This window comes from Rhynchophorus ferrugineus, unplaced genomic scaffold, assembly GCF_030347505.1.
Source record: "Rhynchophorus ferrugineus isolate W39M unplaced genomic scaffold, kcgeb_rfMv2 rfM9, whole genome shotgun sequence".
Taxonomy (NCBI): domain Eukaryota; kingdom Metazoa; phylum Arthropoda; class Insecta; order Coleoptera; family Curculionidae; genus Rhynchophorus; species Rhynchophorus ferrugineus.
This window is the reverse complement of record NW_027472588.1, coordinates 609,953-628,319: the sequence shown is the minus strand read 5'-3', so window position 1 is coordinate 628,319 and position 18,367 is coordinate 609,953. Positions and strand designations below refer to the sequence as shown.

Sequence of the window (18,367 nt, the reverse complement as noted above, 5' to 3'; positions counted from 1 at the left end):
ACGTCTGTTTCAGGTCCTGGTCGCCACCCTCAAGGAAAAAGACTCCCAGATGCAGGCCGTCCGCAACCAGTACGACGAGATCCTCGCCACGCTGGAAGAGAAGGAGAACCGGATTGTCGACCTCGAGTTCGAGCTGCTGTCGAACCAGAACTCGGGCCGCGTCGACCGCTCACTGCTTGAGAAGGGCGACGGCGCGTCAGAGAAGCACAGCAGCTTCTACAAACACGAGTTGGACGAGAAGGAGCGCGAGATCGACCGGCTCAACGTGGAACTGAAGAAGTGCACCTGCTACCTGCAGGAGATCGTCAACAAAGAGCTGTGGGACAAAAACAAGGAGATCGAGAAGCTGCACCGCAAGCAGGAGGTACCCGAGATGGCGCGGCTGAGGAGGGAGCTGTCCGGGAAGGACCTGCAACTGAAATTGCTGAAGGAGAAGATCTCCGAGCTCGGGTTGGACATCGACCTGCCCAACGCGAAAGAGGATGCCACGCAGTCGCCCAAGAGACACCTGGAACACATCAAGGTGCTGCAGGAACAGTTGCGCGGCGCCAAGGAGGAGAAGCGCTTCCTGGAGGAGCGCGTCCAGGAGGCGGAATCGTTGCATGAGGCCTTCGAGAAGCTGAAGATCGAGAACTACACTGTCAGGGACGAACTGGAGAAGTGCGAGCGTCTGCGCAACGAAACCAACGAAGTGTGTTCAATTCTCAGCGCCAGACTGGAAGAACTGGCCATTTTCCTCGACTCGTTGCTCAAGCAGAAAGCCGTACTCGGCTTTTTGGGACTGGCAAAGAACAAACGGCTCAGGGAGATCATCAACAACAGCCTGGACATGTCCAGGTCATTCTCCATGAGCCTGGTGGGCAACCCGGAGCAGAGCCTCGCGCAGCTGTCCAACATCACCGCCTTCCTCAACGGCTCGGTGTTCCAGGAATTGAGCTTAGCCGACGTAGAACCGGAAACGAACCTGAGCATCGTGCCGGACAACGTCTCGCTCACCTACGAGAGCCACCTCTGGCGGAAATCGGGACCTCGCCAGGAGGAGCCGGACAGCGAGCGGGTCATCTCCGCCCTCAGGGAGCAAGTGTTTAATCTGAAGAGCGAGCTGCGGCTGCGCGACACCGAGCTCAGCCGGCTGAACGGCAAGGGGACGGAGACCGACGAGGAGACCGCCAGGGTCGGCACCAAAGCTGCGGCCAACCGGGAACAAGAGGCGCACAGCGAGAGCGAGGCGTGGAGCGAGCCGGACCGGGATGTATCCAGGGCCAGGATCGGCCTGAACCAGTCCCTTCCCGTCTCCGCGAAGTTATCTAACGAGTCCACCGAGGACGACGAGTTCGTGCTCGACAATAACATCACGCCGTCCAAGAAGAGGAGTTCCGTGATAGAATTATCCCAAGGTAAAATTAAAATCAGATGTAGTTCAATCCGAAATCAACATATTTACGATCCTTTTAGACGTATGCCGCCTGGAGAAGGAGTTGGATCGTAGATCGGCGGAAGCCGAGGAGAACAACAGGCTCTTCGATCAGAAGATGTCGGAACTCGAGACTGAACTGCACGATACCAAACAGAGACTGATCGAGGCCCAAAACGCCAAGGCAGACGTCCAGAGGAAAGCGGATGATTTGGAAAAGGTAACATCAATTTCCTTATGAATACAAACATCACTAACTGATACTTTATTATCCACAGATGGTGGAAGACTTGACTGCATACAAGGCTCACTGCGAGACCAATCTGGTAGGCAAAGACAAGGAAGCCCAGGAGACGATAAACCGCCTCGAGGTGGAGAGACAATCCTTGCTGGCTCGGTCGCAGGAGCTTGAACGTAAACTACACGATTCCACGAACGAACTGTTGGTGGCGCAAGACCGTTTCAGTGCAGCTCAAAAAGATTTCGAAGCACGCGAACTAGCTCTGAAGCACGAATATGAAGAAACTCTAGTGTATAAACTTAAACAGGCCGAAGAAGTGTTTGTAAAGCAGGTCCGAGGCGTGGAGGAGAAATGCGAGGCCGAGATCAAGATCACCCAAGAGAATCTGCGCCTCGTCAAGGAAGAATACGCTAAAGATTACGTGAAGAAGTCCGACGTGGAGAAGAAGCTCGCCGAGGTGGAGGGATTCGTCCAGGAACTAAAGCAGCTGAAGACCGTCGTGCGGTCGTACGAGGAGACGATCTATTCGTACAAGGAAAAGGAAAAGGAGGTGAACAGCGTCGTGCAGCAGTACCAGGACAAGATGTCCGGGTTACGAGCGGAGCTGGACAAAACCGCGCTGCAGTATTCGGAGGCGGCCCTGGAGAAGAGCAAATTGCGCGAGGAAAACCAGGAGCTCCTGCAGGAGATCGAGAAAGTGAGTCGCAAGGAGCAGGCGCTGCGGGCGGACCTGGTTAAGATCCAGAGCAATCTAACCGACGTGTCGCAGAAGTACGATCAGCAAGTTTCCACTCTGCATCGGCAGAAGAACGGGCTGGAGCTGAAGATCAGCGAGTTGGAGAGCGCCAACGCGGAGTTGCACAACCGACTGGTGAAGACGAACCGACTCGGACGACCTCCGCGCGGAAGGTTACCGCGGCAGTACTCGGACGACGAAGAAGCGCGTGTCGTCAGGCCGGCGGCTCATCTGCAGGACGACGCGGACAGGGCGGCGGCGAACTCATCGCCGGACTTGGGCATCGAGAGCGACCACGGAAGGTGGGTTGTCCGCACCGGCGAGATTCAAAGACGCTCTCAACCCGATATTTATTTTTCTAGGTTCTCCAGTTTAGAAACCAACCCGAATAACATTCCCAGACCGTTACTGCAAACTATTGAGTTGACGGAATCGATGAACAATCTGTTTGATGAGCACCGATCTGACAGAAACATATCTGGTATGTAAACATTGTTGTTCGGTGTAGTAAAATGTAATCATTGTCAGAAAGAATATATATAAATTGCTAAAAATCTTGCACTGCAGTGGAATATGTTTCAGTTGGAAGAATATTGACTCTACTGAGACTTTGTTAGATTAGACTACTTTTGGGGAGGAGTTGAACTCTTATTACAGAGTATAAAAATACTCATATAGTACAAAATAACAGCACTGGATTATATTTTTCAGCATATGGCTCGACATTTTTTCTATTGATCTGAAGTCATACAAAAAAAGACCTTTTTTTTGATGATAATTCGTTTTTTGATTTTAAAAGGGAATATCTAGTGGGGCTTTGAGATTTACGAACAACAAAACAATGTCAACAAAAACAACGGCTATAAGACCAACCCCACCTGGTCCATCTTATCAGTTTTTTAATTAATAAACTGATAATAAAAAAGCGGGGTCCTAAAACCCTGCAGTGTTGCCGTATCGATTTCGAGTTTTAGTTCATTTTGGCTTTGATATATAAATATAATTTATTTTAACAATAGTGTATGTAATATATATATTACCTCGTGCTAAACAAAAAAAGAGCCAAAACAACGTTTGCCGGTTTATACCTCTCTTAAGAGACTTAATACCTGTCTTACTTTACAGCCGGCGGGCACTGCTGCGAAAAGTTGCTGCAGGTCGAGCAGGAGAACAACGAGCTGAAGCAGAAAATGCTGAGGATGAAGAGAGCCCTGGAGGAGACAGCCGCCCAACTGAACCTGGCCAACCAGAGGAAGAAGCAGGTGGAGAAGACCATCTGCAAGCAGATCCACAAGACCAGTCAGGTGTTGAGGAAGGCCAAGGCCAACCTGGACTCGGGATCGGAGAGTGACGTGTTGCGTACGTGAACAGAATCCATTCGGAGTGCGTGCGGACTTTCCTTGGTGATGGTTTAATACATGTCCTTAAATTGTAAGTTACTAAACTGTGTCATAATTAAAGAAAACGACTCTAGAATAATGTTTATGTTTTTGACTGACCGGAACTGTGTTGTTGATTGTTACCGAGAGTAGTTATATGTGCCAAATTGTTACGAGAGTTGTTTGGTTTAGGTAGGATGTTCGTTGATACATCGTTATGAGAGTCATGTTGAAACATGGACCAAACTATTTTTTATTTTGATATGTTCTTGTTGATAGTAGTTTTAGAAGACAAAACAGTATTTTGTGATGACGACGTGTACATATTTTTTTCACCAGTTTGTATATATATGGATGACCAATAAATATTTTTTGAGTTTTCCTACAATGTTGTTTTACTTTACCTGATTCCAACAATCCAGTGACGGACACTGATACTTTTTTTCTCTTAAATGGGCTAACTAACGGTAGCTTAAGATGCTTTTTTGTCCATTCCAATTAGGTACTCTGTTGCGAAAGGTTCTTTATTTTGTTTTTTTGAGGTATTCTTTAATTAATCACGGCCTACTATAAGTTTTTAAACACGGGCGCACTCGCCGTTTCTTGTTATCCATTCCCTTATTTAATTAAAAAAAAACGACGTATTTATAATAATAAAATGTTTATTATATCAAACATTCAGTCTTATAAAACAAATAAATAAACATATAAAAAAACACGGACAAAAGACACAACATCATCTAAATCTATTTCGTCATTTTGATCTCGGAGAACTTCTGTCCCAGGATTTTCATCACGTCCGCGTGCTTTTTGGTCGGTTCCTTGTACAGCGCGTAGTTCTGCTTCACGAACAACGCGAACCCGGTCAGTTCCTTCTTGGGAGTGGCCGGTACACTTTTCGTGTCGCCGCCTTTGGAGATCTTGTTCAGGAACACTTCGAATTTTCCGTAGCAGTAGCCGCAACGTTTCCTTTCGACGTTCAACGATTTCGAGTGCCTCCCGATACTGGTGTTGAAAATTTTTTTAAAGATCGTCAGGATAGTTTGTTATGATATTACCTGTATCCACATCCTGTACAAGTATAGGTATATTTTGTATTTATTGTATAGGTATGACAACGTTTTATCGGTGGTATTTCGGGAAATGTCTTCATAGCTTTATATGCCCTGAAAAAACAAATTATTTCCATCAGTACAATTAGACGATGATCAAACCTGCACATACCAGCTTTTCCAGTAGTGCCCGTGACCATTAGACACGTGATTGGCGATCCAAGTGGCGGCGTGACACATCTCGTGAATCAAAGTATCCCTGAGTCTCTCCGGTGAGTCCAGCACTTTTGATGACAGACTAATTTTAGCCACCCTCTCAATTTTTCCATTTCTATGTGTGGTTCGAACACAATAACACAGCCCTGCTGTATTCCTCAACTTATTGTTCCATTCTATTACAGTATCCTTTGGCAAAAGTCCATTGAACACTTTGTCATTATATAAACTAAATAGTTTCTCAACCAACTTGTCTTTGTTGGTTTTGAAACTAGACCTAAATATGCGAGCTGATATATCACATTTACTAATAGGAACAGCCACTACAAAAAACCTTTAACTGTTTGTTATTCTACATAATTTTATCTATTTACTCACCTGAGAGAGATTCCAAAAATGAGTAGGTTCTTTCTTTATTAACTGGCTGCTTTGATTTCTGCTGGTACAGTCTTGTCACCTCCAAATCATATTCCTCATCACTCGATATCTCTTCCTCACAACTATCAACTGATTTCTCACTACTGTTGATGGTTTTCTGTTGGTTCTCCTTGTCACTCTCACTACTCCCACTATCACTTGCCGTGTCTGAATCACAAAGGCCTTGCAATTTTTTCATCCATGGCGAATCTGTAGGCTTTTTCAGTCTATTGAAGTTCAACTTTTTCTGTTTGATTTTCAAGTCACCCTTGACTTCAGGTACATTTTTCTTCTCTGTGGCTGGAATTGCTTGTTTTACGAATGATCTTATTTTATTGCAAGGGGCAGACTTTGGGATAATGTGGTCTTGTTTCTCTCGCCATTTAACTCCATATAATGAGTCTAGTATAGATTTATATTCTTCTGCGTTTTGGTCAGTAAATGTTTGGTCATTTGATTTTCCTTCCAGTGCCTTTGTGTCACTTTTATTACTGCTTGGAGACTCTTCACTGTCTTTCCTTGACCCAGCTTTCTCTGATTTTACAAACATCTCATCAAATCTCTTGATTACATTTGTCTGAAATGTGGATGAAGCAGCTACTTCATGTCTGTCCGGCGTATTACATTCTTCATTATCCCCATAAATTGTCGAGACCTGACTAAAAAATGTATCCTCAAGTATTCTAGTATTTGTTACATTATCCAGCCATTTTTCTATTGATTTTGTTTTTATTTGATCCTCATTACTTATTTTATACATTCCCTTGGAGGATATTTTACTGCATTTACTAGGAGAATTTTCACTGTCTGTTGAGTCAATAACTATAACATCATTGTTTACATCATCTTCTTTATTAGTTGATGAACTACAACTTTGTGACCTGTCTGTAAAAACTATGAATTCGTTATTAGTAGAAGTAGCTTTATCATATATTGAAGATCTCCTAAAGTGCTTTTTTACGGCTAATACAGTAACCGCTGGAAACAAAACAATTAGAATATATAGCAGAAAAATAAACCATCTTACGTTTGGTTTTTTTAATAGTTTTCTGGCGATTTTTGAGACGTGGTGACATAGAACTCAACAGTTCGAATGAACCATCCATTTTAGAAAAAATGATACAATTCAAAAAAATACATAAAAAATATCTATGCAGAAAAAATCAAACCATCTAATTTAAATTTGGCATGGTTATGGAGCCTCTTCTTTTTGCTGTCAAGGCAAAATGATGTCAGGAAAATCAGAAAACTTGAAACAGAAAAACAGTAATACACCAAAATATGTTTCTATTTGTTGATATTAATTATTATATATACATAAATAAAATACATTTATTAAAAAATATAAAAGCCATATAATACAATTTTCATCTGCAAGATAGCTGGAATAAACGTCAATTTTTATTTAGAGGTTATGTTCTGCGAATATGTTTGGGAGAAGCACAAGTACACACAAAAAGACTTTTAACACACATTTAAGTAGTGATCAAATAATTGAGGACCTCAAAGTGATTTGTTTAGATGATGAACAAAGAAACAAGTTGTACCTTTGCCTTGACAATAAACTTCCACAGGAACCGTGGCTTTCAAAAGCAGATGATTTCTTAAAGATATCCGATAATTTAGACGGCGTGAAGGACCATTTAAAGAATTTAGTGGGTGAAGTAGAGGGTTTGATCGAGGACATCAACGTCAAAATTGAAGATATAAAAACGAAAGCAAAACAATGCCAAACTGAATATTGATAATGTCTTTATTGTACATTTTGTATAAATAAAAATAAAATTATACAAAAATATGTGGTGTATAAATAATACTTTATCTGGAATGTTCGTAATTACTTGTCAGGTAATAACAATTTTAATGCATTTTAACGATTTTATGAACATAATTAGCGTCTGTGTAAAAGCAAAGGATACAACAGCAGTGACCTAAAAATCAAACAAATTTTAGAAACACAATTAATACACAGATCTCCGTGAGTAACATTTAAGTATGCGAAGGTAGTCTGGGTAAGTTCAGAGAAGCCATAAGTTCAGACTGAACATTTTCATCGGAGAAGTAAAGACAACACGAACCTATAACAGTTAAAAAATACACAATTTTTCTTGAGTCGTTTGTTAGTACGGACACGTTAAGAGTTATTCGGTAGTTCTAATAAAATAATGGTGGTTAAAATAAGGATAGAAGGAAAAAAGCCATCTTTAAACACCAACCCCTTCCTGTTCGGTTTAGTAGCTTACGAATTACGAGCGCTAAGCGAAAAAGGAAGTAACAGGATTAAAAAAAAGTTACACAAGCATTATTAAAACTGATGTATTTTTGTATATATATACCATTTATAATCATTCACAGTTCTGGACGGAATGTTTATTCGAATTATGTGCAATGATTTTGTAAGTACAACCCATCATTTACAAAATAGACCATCTCCTAAGGTCACTAGATCGTCAGAGAGTTTTGTTGAGTTAGTATCACCATGACCATAGAAGATGGGGTTGAGTTAAAACTATTATTAGTAGATATTACTCATCTCAAACATCGAATCCCTAACGCTGAGTTAAACTAAAGCCATTACTCATTGATATGTCAGCTGATAAAGTAAAAGCAACACTACAATAAAGCTCCGCAACAATGGACTGTTAAATATCATTCCATAACGTTAGGATTCGAGGAAGCTTCATTCTACTAACATCAAGAAATAATATCTAGCATTCACTGGACGTTACAGTTTGGAGCCCCCCTGGCCACCTGCGAAGCACTAGTCGAAGAATTGACGCTGCTCTGATTGGGAAGGTAAAAGAATGAAGACACCGTTAACTTGCCTTGTGGCTTGCACTGTAGATGTTCCTCGACGTACTGGCAGGGACAGGTCAACGAGCCGCAATGCCGCCCCCCTGCTGCCGGGGGACTGGTGAGGAGCCCACGGGCCCGGTCCCTGCCCCATCTAGCGGCGTAGCGCAGGTACAACAGGGCGGCCCGCTCCTACAAATGATGATGGACAATGGATAGTGAGCGCTTTGCAGTTTTACCGCTACTGGTGTGTTTTAAACGGCATTACCGCGTCGAATTTTGATATAAAACAGAGTTTTATGTCATGCTGATGCCTTAAGGGGGCATTCTGGCCGAGACATTTTAAAACGTTTAAAAGCTTCAAAAGTATTTTTCAAAAATTCTAATTTTTTTTGACGTTACGGCGATTGTGACGCAATTCATAGATTTATTGTCAAGCGCAACTGAGCTTGAATTGACAGCTTTGAATCTAGAGTTTCTTGAACTTTTTACTATTTTTAAAAGATTTTAGAAAGGACATAAAGAAACAAGAGCATTTTTTCGAAACATCAATAAAAATCTTTTAAAATATTTGGAAGTAAAAATGTTTTGTTTAATTGTTTATTCTACTCAAAAACACTTAATATCTAGGCCTTCTAGATCAGAACATCCATTAAAGCTAGCCGATATGTAAATGATTCAGCATCAGTGCTTATCGATTTTTGATGAACGGGGAGTTTGTTACGTCCTGATATCCTCGTATTATCAGTGCATTTATAGCTTTAATAAGGTATTCTGACTTAGGTTTTTTTTACTTCAATGTTGTTGTAACGTTACCATTTTTATGAAAATAATTTTTCGAAATTCCAATTATTTTCGATGATTTAGCTATTTTGTTGACGTAAGCGACGACTAAAGGTCAAGGCCGCCTGTGAAAATTTCCTTATACTTGATAAAAATCGATTCAACCAAGGTCGTTATAACGTGTTTTGTTAAAAGAAAATCATATTTAGTGTTAATTTAGGTGTAACTTTCAAATTTTATAGCACTCTAGATTTCCAGCCATATTGTCCTGATTTCTTCAAGATAGCTAACATGATTTCTCAGTTTTATTGTCCTCTTTATAAGAAAATTTCGGTTTTTACTGCAAAAAAAATCGAAGAGATAAATTTTTTCTGAACATGAATAATTGAGTTCTTGAGAAGAAAATGAAGAGTTGAAATCATGTTACTGGCTCTTGGTTTGAGACTTCTACTTTACCAGCGTGATGTTGTTTCTTTAGTGTCTCTAGACCAGAAATTCCCTTACAACTAAAGCATCGATTTGACTAACAATAAACTGTAATGGATATAGTTGATTTCGACATCGAAAACGATAATAAACCCCGATTGTCTACACTACAACACTGAAGCACGATTTTTTCTTAATTTTACAGTAAACAGTGTGTCGAAAAGAAACAAAATGTGTGTGTAAAAGTTGCTCAGGTACCCTTGCTCTAATACGTCACTACGATATCAATAATTATCAATAGATGCCCAGTCTGGTCATGAACCTGGACCAGATCGGGCAACAGTCCCGACCCTCGTCCATGGAGGGCGCCTTGTTCGCCAGTATGTCCTCCGCGTACTGACAGGGGCAGAGGGCGCAGTGTAGATGACGCGGATTGGCCGGATTGCCCATCACCTCTTCGGCGGTCCAATCCAGACGGCGACGAAGAAAGTCTTTGCCCCAGCGTTGGATGTAGCGCAGGTAAACTTGCTCGGCCCGGCTCTGTCGATGAAGAAAAACACTTGGTCAGTGAGGGGTCTGGCGCAGAGCAAGGGTTGCAGATGGTGTGACGTTATTTTGAGACGTGGTCGACGTTAATTGAATTTTCCTCGTGATCCCTGAGGTAAAGGTCAGTTAGGGGGGCGAACGATGCGACGAAGAAGAGAAATTACTAGCGTCATCACCGGCATATCATCCTTTTAAGTGTTAAGTGTTTTGTTTCTTTCCGACACGTATCGGTGTGTAAAAAGGAAGCAAAAAAGGTACACCAATTAAGCAAAGAACCGAAATAACTACACACCAACCCTGCTATGTCAGTTAAGGCTATCGCAGAAAAGCAAAATTTAAATAAAATTGATGACGGCAATATGGGACAAATTTTGTCTCGATCTTATCAAGCTTTGCTCTAGGAGGCCATGATTTGTTCTCTAATGTCATCCATAACCAGCCTCCGTGTTTTTGTGTTAACTAAACTTAGAAAGCGTAGGACGGAATTTGAACCTCATCGCATTTTAAGAACAATGCTTTTATGTACTTTTATTCCGAAGTTTTAAGGAAATGGAGAATTTTTAGGTTGACTTATAATTTGTCGGTTGCGTTGTCATGGTAACCGTTATTGCCTTAATCCCTCTTATCGAAATTCTAACTGGTTTGTGCATCGATTTTAAGACTAATCTAAGAAGGCTGTTAATAATTCGTGTATTATTTTGACTTATGACTTGTCAGTTACGTTGTCATACTAACCGTTATTGTTTTAACCCCCCTACCAAAATTCTAAGCGGTTTGCGAGATTTAGATAAAAAATAACTTGGAGAAAAAATGATTAAAGACGTTTTCTTCCGCTCAATGCCCATTAAAGGTAAAAATTGAAGTGTTTACTATTTGAAAATGACTATATATGTCCGATATTTTTTCGCTTGCTATTCTCGGTCATTTGTTTTGAAATTTGTCAAATTCGATTTTTATAAGAAAGCTGTACTCAATTAACTCGTATTATATTGAACGTAATATTGAGTTTTTCTTATCTCACAAGGAATTATAGTGATCTTATTGAGGATTATCTGATCCTCTATGTTGATCTTTTTTCTAGTTCTACAGTAAAGGACAATTTTAATGAAAAACTTTCACAGTATATTCAGAGGCAACACAAATTAAGATATTAAACCGAACAATGTAATTTATTTGATCGTTTAATAACTAATGTGAGACTGAACTCGAATGAAGTGTACCTGAATTTAGCCAGTTTAATAATAACAATCATCTTCTTTGTTTATATCATTGCCGTTGATTTTGAGACTAATCTAAGGTTGTAAAAATTTTGTTAGTAAATTATTTGTTTATTCTTTGATTTTTGTTGTCTTATGGGGACTTCGTTTTTGCAGCGTTGCATTTCGTGTAATGGGTGTGATTCAAGCCAAATAAAAAAGCAGATGCGCGCCTACCTGTTTCCTGGAAAGACGGGTGGTCCTGTTGCCCTGTATCACTATGTCATTGGCGGTGATGTCCATCCTCTGTTCCCAGCCGCTGGAGGGATCCCTCTCCTGCTGCTCGATGCTGGTTTGTAGGTGTGCGATACACGGCGCCGAATCCATGAAGATGAAGCAGAGGTTCACCTTGTGGCATGAGATTTTCCCTCTGTCGTCCAGGGCAAGCACTATCTTGTGCCTCAAGAACTGCTTGTTGACGTGCGCGAGACATCTGGAAAAAAGACGCTGTAGTACGCGTGTCGATAGGGAAGGAGGGACGACCAAACCTTTCCAGATTCCTCTGGAGCTTGAACTTTAAGTACATCGACAGGAATATGGCTCCAGCGTTCAATAGTAGCCAGCCGATGCCCATGCCGAATAGTGCGCCCCCGCTACTACCTGAGAACAGGAGACTGAGCAGTACAATGAACGCTAAAGTGATCCAAACCACAAGGATTCGTTTATAACAGACATTGTACAAGGTGAAGCGGACGTCGTTAACTAACAGTTCCATGGCCTGGACATATTCTTCCACGGTTAACTAAAAAACATTATACTATCAAATAAGAATACGAAAAAAACACAAGTATTTATGCAAACAAATTCTTATCCAATAATATTACCACAAACATTATCAGTTATTGTCATTAGCATGTAAACTACAATCCTGTCTCTTATATGCACTAACAATAACCCAATTTATTACAAATAAAAAGGAATAGTGAAAATACAAGAGAAAAAGATTTGTCTCAATCATATCAATATTGATTGTAGGGGGCTATGACTTTTTTAATGTCGTCTATCCATATTTGTATGTACAAAAATTCAGCTTCTCTATTTTTGTGGCGACAAAATTCTGAAAGTAGTCGATGGACTAACTTGATTTTGTTTCACAACATTGCACTTTAATAGAAGTGTTTTTATATATTTTTATTCCAAATTCTAACGGAAACGGAAATTTGTAGGCATTTTGGCAACGTTGCTATGGTAACGGTTATTACACTATAAATCACAATTCGAATTTAATCCTAGGAAAAATCTCATTTTTTATATTTGAACAGGACGTTCTAAAAGTTTTGAGGGCTTTAGATAAACATTAAAGGATTAAAAATTATTTCCTAGGATCAGTACTCAGGAAAGGCAACTACGAAGAATTAATTTATAGCAGATATTGGACAAGGTTAAGGGAACACCATTAACTAACATTTTCATAGTTTGCGCATATTCTTCCACGTTTAACAATAACATCACATTATCAAATATCTATGAACAAAAAACAACAAATATTTATGCAAAAAAATTCTGTTCCACTAACATAACCACCAACATTATCAGTTTCTATCATTAGCATACGAGCTATAACACTACTGCTATATGTAACTGTAACAATATCGCAGAAAAGCAAAATTAATTATAACTAAAAACGAATAGTGAAAATACAAGAGAGAAATATTTGTCTCAATCTCATTAATATTGATTCTAGAGGGCTATGAATGTTTCTTTAATGTCATCTATCCATATTTTATGAACACAAATTATGCTTATGAAAGTTGATCTGAGATCTGACTTGATTTTCTTTAATAGAATGGTTTTATGTATTTTTTGTTTGGAAATTCCAACGGAAACCAAAATTTGTAGGCATTTTGGTATTATTGCTATGGTAACAGTCGTTACGGAAAGAATTACAACTTAATTTAATACAGGAAAATATCATTTTTTATATATATAAATCGAACTTGTATTTGCATCTAAAAAATTAGAAAAATAGTTGTTAGAAAGGGGCAACCATTAACTAACAAGTCCGTAGTTTTGGCATATTTCTAAACAGTTAACTAAAAAATCACACTACCAAATATCTATGAAAAATAAAACAAACAAATATTTAAGGCTAAAAAATTCTGTTCCAATAATATAACCACTCGCCTTATCAGTTTTTTATTTTTAGTATGCAAGCTACATAAAAAAAACAATGAAATATTCTATAAATGCACACAATAGCTGTGATGATAAACATACTAATTATGTAGACCATTCATTCGTATTTGATTGGCGATTGTTTCTACACGACAACTCAGACAATAATACTTACGGTTAATCCTTGAGCCATTAGTTCCTCCGGAACTAATTCTGGCTTAAAAACCGCTGGCGTTATCCATGGAAAACGAGTATTTATTGGTAAAAGCGTAACAATTATATCACCATTGCCTGGAAGGTGTTACATTGATTGACAAAAGTCTAATAGAAAAAGGAACAACTTACAAAATCCCTGTCTGATTGGTTCGACGGTAGCTACCGGTAACTCAACGTTTCTTAGCGGTTTAGGATCCAGGACGGCCACATTATTGCCAGTACCGTCCGAACTAGTCGATTTACTCAAACTCCTCTCCAGGTTAATTTGTACGCTTTCCGTGGAAATTACCGCTGGCGAGTCGTTTTTTTCCTTTTTCGCTTGTTTACCTGCAATAACGTCGACTTTCTCTCCGTTTGATTTCCTCTCGGTTTCATCGTCGAAGGTAACCCAACTTTTGGACGGGGCTGGTTGTGGAATCGGTGCGACGCTGTTTCCGTGGCCCTCTTCGACCTGTTTCGATTTCTCCTCGCTCATTTCGATCGAGTATTTCTGTCGTCAATGCAGGTGCATATTTGATCTATATGTTTCGATCTAGTACCGCTGTTTATTTACTCATTATGAGAACGATTTGACGTAGTTAAGCTGTTAAGCTAGCCCCTCTACCTGTAATGTTGCGTGCACGAATCACAAACCGGACAGGTGAGCTGGCAATTTTCATTATTTTCAAATGTTTTCCGCGGGTCAGATGACACACCTGAGCATAATTAATTGAAGCAGAGTTGAACTAGCCCGGAATGAATACATTTTTTAAAGTAAACAGTCACACATTATATATAAATTATTTCTAAAGTCATTATATAATGAAACTTTAAAATTAAACTCTGAACATAAGTTAAATTTGAATCTACAATGTACATTATAACTTTTTTCGAGTACGCGATATTTTGAGCTAAGTGGGACTCTGTGCTATCGATAAAAGAGATTCGGCTAATACCGGCAATGTCATTGTAATTTTGACAACTTTAATCGTCAAGTGCCGTGGTGTCTTTGTTGACTAGATAATCAGATTTTTTGTTAAAAGAGGAATGGTAAGGATTTGCTCGAAAATATTAACATTACGCCTGCTAAAAGTTTGAATTTTAGTCGCTCCATGATAAAATTAGTTCACTGATGGCCAGACCCGGTCAGGATCTGGTTGCCAAAGACGATGTTCCTTGGTGGCTAAAAACGGCTGGCAGGGGGGTTGGAACAGTGGGTGGATTCAGTAAGTATATCGCGTCAATTTACAAAATGAAGTGATTTGTTACTAGATTGATTACTAGAACCTTTTTGAAAATAACAATCTTTTTTTGCTTGTTAAATAATGTTATTATTTTTAGTCGCGGCATTATTGGGGTTGTGGGAATCCACTGGGATCCTTCTTGCTGATGTTTATGACTTGATTGCGGGTGTGTGGCTGATTTTGGCCAGCGTCCTGATGTTGTGCGTTGAAGCGCCGTGCTGTTGCATGTTTCTGGATCATGTGCAACGGCTTAGTGACTTTATCGATAACAGACCATATTGGAACCGGGCATTAGCCTATTTTATGTAAGAAATGATCAATTTGAAGTGTTTCTATTTATTTTAAAAAATTTTCCAGAATGTCGTTACCCGCAGTGATTATTTCTTTTGGTGCTACCACATTTTTTGCCAGTGGTATGTTCTTTGCAACTGGTGTTCTATATGGTATGATGGCTCTGGGAAGAAAGTAAGACATAATTTTTACAATATATATTTCTCGTGGGAACTGATTTTTTTTTAATACATTTCTTACATATGTGGATAATCGGTGGTGTGTTTTTCACCTAAATTTTCTAGAAATGATTAAGGTTAACATTATGCTGCTATAATATACATACTAGGGATGTTGCAGAATTTTTTATATCAACAGATGCAAATACTTATGGTTTTGGCCTAGTAAATATTGTTATAATTGAAGGGTACGCGATGTTGCCGGTTTGATATGATATTTTCTTTGCACAGCTACAGGCCCTGGTTGCCCACAATCATGGATTTTTAATTTTTTTTATACATATATAATTTAATTTGTACATATTTTAACATAAATTCTTTTTACATTATAGTTATATATTATTAATTACTTGGTAATATCTTGAAATATTATTAAAAGTTGATTAACAAAGGTAGTAATTTTTCTGAATGTTTGTCTAAATGGTCTGAATTTCAATTTAGATCAATTTAGTCTTATCATAATCGGTACGTATATTTTACACCCCATATGTAAGTACAATTTATGTAATCTGGCAACATTGCGAACTAAATTGTCTTTTTGATGCCTTGGTGGTTGTACCAGCACCGTCAATTGTAAATGTAACGGCTGGTGATAGTGTTTTGGGTTTACAGGTACTTATAATGTCATTTTTTTTAATGAAAATTTTAATCTGTGGATAAATAAGTGAAAGGCAATACTGATTTTCGTATTTCTGATTGTAGAATTCATTTTTTAATATATATTTATAAAAATCTGTGTTGAATACAGGTATTTAGATTCTAGCCTGTTTTAGACGTCGCCAAATAATCGAAAAACCTCTAATCTCATTAAAAAATCATCAATAAGTCCACCCGTTTTATATGTTTAGGGTAACGTATGATCTGAGTGCTGTTTAGTAGGTTAGTGTAACATTCTATGATGTTCCTCCAATTTTCTCGCAAAATTGAGCCAATCTGACCGCTACGCCCTAAAGTATATACTTATTTTTCGTACTTGCTTTTATTTGGAAATTAGGATAGGTTCTATGATTGACCAATCTGTTTGATTTTAGTTCAAGTTGAGAGTAGTCTTCCGACTAACCAGTACAGTTGCTTGACTTTGAATCTAATCTGCCCTGTTTTTTGTCTAAGGTGATGTTTTCAATTTAACTTACCATCGAAATGGGTGTCGAGGTACTTAGATGATTCTGCTTGAGGAATCGAGCATCCGTCAAGTGATGTAATTAGGTTTTTGTCATTTCTGCTACTTGTACTTTTTCTACAGCCTTAGGTAGAGATATATATTTTGCCACGACAACTGTGTCGTTGGCAAATGTTCCAAGTACTGTTTATTCTGTTGTTGGGCTATCAGCAGTGTAGAATTGCATATTTGGGATATTAATACTTTTCATGTTGAACATGGCCTACTTTATATCCTATTCAATCAACATATTTGTCAACATTTCTGAGTTACTGCAACATCCCTAATACACACACAAACACAAATATTTCTTTGCTTTGGTGTTTACTGTAATAAGATGTTATTTTCTGTGTTTTTCTTTAAAACCTTACTAACCAAGGGCTTCGCGAGAGGATATGGCCGCCGCTGCCTCCCCTCAGATGGCCACGTCACCATCCGGCCTGCAAGGGGACCACCAGAGGGCCACACTGATGGAGGACCCGGACGTCTGGCGACCCACATAAATGGGCAGTCGGTTTTTGGCGCTGTCTAACAGTGTATGGGTCTCTGCTTTCGTACTTTTAGTGCTTGCTTAGTTCTCTATGCTTAGATACCTTGTGGGACTATAATTATCATTTTGAAGCTTGAACGTAACAGCCGATATGTTGAGAATGCGAACCTAAGCCTTGTCCGAATATGTTTTGTAGGGCTTCCGCCGAAGAAATGCGCCGAGCGGCCGCAGCCTCTGATAACCGTCAGCCCAAGGAGCAGACGCCCTCGTCCAACATGCGCGACAACCTGGTCTCCAACGCCCAACCGATCAGTTTCACCGGCGCCCCGGTCTTCGACAGCAACGTTTGAGCAAAGCCTCCATCCTTCCCTTGTTAACAGTGACCCCATAACCACCACCCTTTCCCATTTTTGTACCTTACCCGACAGCAGAACCGTCATTTTTAATGTTTTGGCCTAAAGTTCGACTTAGCAACGCCATACGCGATTCTTTTTTGTGATAGGTATACAGGAACGTTTCGTTTCCCGGGAACAAGGGTGATTTTATGGACTTTTACCCTCGTCGGACCACAAAGTTTACGTTTCCAGTGGGCTGGGGGACCTTCCTTTTAATTAATTAGGACATTTTTAGGATAAATTGTATTACCAATCTGTGTTAGTAAGTTTTACGAGGATTTTATTTAATATGCCAAATAATTATTTTATCCCTTTCTTTTTTTCGGTATATATATATCATGTAATATCGGTAATATTTCAGTCTGTTGCTCAAAGACCGACAAATTATTTCAGTCCGGATATTATATGGAATATATGAGATGTTCTATTCATTTCCCCTAGCTATATAATACTCTAGATGATCGGAGTGATCTAGTCGTGTGCTTTTTATTTTATTTATATATATATTTGTTTCATCAGACTGAATATTGTCGTTTTCCATTTTTATCAGATATCACGTTCATTTACGACGTCAATATAAATATCTATACATATATATAATATACATATATTAAGGGAAAAAAACATTCAGGTAAATGTAAAAAAAATCTGTTGAATTTTTGATGGCCTGATCGACGTGAAGCTAGCTAGTAGATGTCAATTTTGTAGTCTCTTTTTATTGTTGCTCAAAAATAAAATACATTATTGATCTTGGTGTAAGTTTAAGCTATAAACTATGTAAATTGTGCATTCCGTAGTCTGTTGATAGATATCGCCGAACGGTTTTTTTTTAATTCTCAATTTTTACCTGTGTGTCTGTGTGTTTCGAGAGATTATCCAGGAATCTGTTTTTCTTCTTCCATCGTTGATCCTATGAATTATTGATGAGATATTACATATTGTAAAGAAAAAACTGTGTTGTTATCGTAGCAATAAAAAAGTATGAGGAGACGTTGTTTATT

At 39.1% G+C, this 18,367-nt stretch overlaps 4 protein-coding genes across 10 annotated transcripts in view; 2 read left to right on the top strand and 2 right to left on the bottom strand.

Moving 5' to 3' along the window:
- Positions 1-4,155, top strand: part of LOC143202420 (centrosomin) — a 31,074-nt gene extending 26,919 nt beyond the window's left edge. For all 3 annotated transcript variants that reach the window (XM_076413955.1, XM_076413954.1, XM_076413953.1), the window contains 5 exons: positions 14-1,397; positions 1,456-1,634; positions 1,693-2,693; positions 2,754-2,872; positions 3,517-4,155. In XM_076413955.1, coding sequence (XP_076270070.1) covers positions 14-1,397; positions 1,456-1,634; positions 1,693-2,693; positions 2,754-2,872; positions 3,517-3,758 — 2,925 coding nt within the window. In that variant the 3' untranslated portion in view covers positions 3,759-4,155. The remainder of the gene's footprint in view (positions 1-13; positions 1,398-1,455; positions 1,635-1,692; positions 2,694-2,753; positions 2,873-3,516) is intronic.
- Positions 4,156-4,414: 259 nt separating this feature from the next.
- On the bottom strand, positions 4,415-6,669 carry LOC143202392 (uncharacterized). Its single transcript, XM_076413875.1, has 5 exons — positions 6,483-6,669; positions 5,417-6,433; positions 4,995-5,361; positions 4,829-4,936; positions 4,415-4,775 (listed from the first exon to the last, which is right to left on the bottom strand). Exons 1-5 carry the CDS (start codon positions 6,559-6,561, stop codon positions 4,517-4,519), a joined length of 1,830 nt encoding a protein of 609 aa, XP_076269990.1. The 5' UTR covers positions 6,562-6,669; the 3' UTR covers positions 4,415-4,516.
- A 521-nt stretch (positions 6,670-7,190) lies between these two features.
- On the bottom strand, positions 7,191-14,065 carry LOC143202400 (uncharacterized). 4 transcript variants are annotated; one of them, XR_013007155.1, is made up of 6 exons: positions 13,720-14,065; positions 13,550-13,665; positions 11,748-12,001; positions 11,437-11,692; positions 8,281-9,997; positions 7,191-7,533 (listed from the first exon to the last, which is right to left on the bottom strand). XR_013007155.1 is itself a non-coding variant. In XM_076413901.1 (5 exons), the coding sequence occupies exons 1-5, from the start codon at positions 14,063-14,065 to the stop codon at positions 7,300-7,302; spliced, it is 1,059 nt and encodes a 352-aa protein (XP_076270016.1). In that variant the 3' UTR covers positions 7,191-7,299. The 4 variants fall into 4 exon arrangements, 2 of the variants coding, with proteins under 2 accessions (XP_076270016.1, XP_076270015.1); XR_013007156.1 differs by having other exon boundaries at positions 7,191-7,386; XM_076413901.1 differs by lacking the exon at positions 8,281-9,997 and having other exon boundaries at positions 7,191-7,386.
- A 234-nt stretch (positions 14,066-14,299) lies between these two features.
- Positions 14,300-18,354, top strand: fwe (calcium channel flower). Of its 2 annotated transcripts, XM_076413921.1 has the most exons (6): positions 14,479-14,619; positions 14,675-14,795; positions 14,911-15,118; positions 15,171-15,278; positions 16,861-17,017; positions 17,168-18,354. In XM_076413921.1, the coding sequence occupies exons 1-5, from the start codon at positions 14,617-14,619 to the stop codon at positions 16,982-16,984; spliced, it is 564 nt and encodes a 187-aa protein (XP_076270036.1). In that variant the 5' UTR covers positions 14,479-14,616; the 3' UTR covers positions 16,985-17,017; positions 17,168-18,354. The 2 variants fall into 2 exon arrangements, with proteins under 2 accessions (XP_076270035.1, XP_076270036.1); XM_076413920.1 differs by lacking the exon at positions 16,861-17,017 and having other exon boundaries at positions 14,300-14,619.
- The last annotated feature ends 13 nt before the right edge of the window (positions 18,355-18,367 follow it).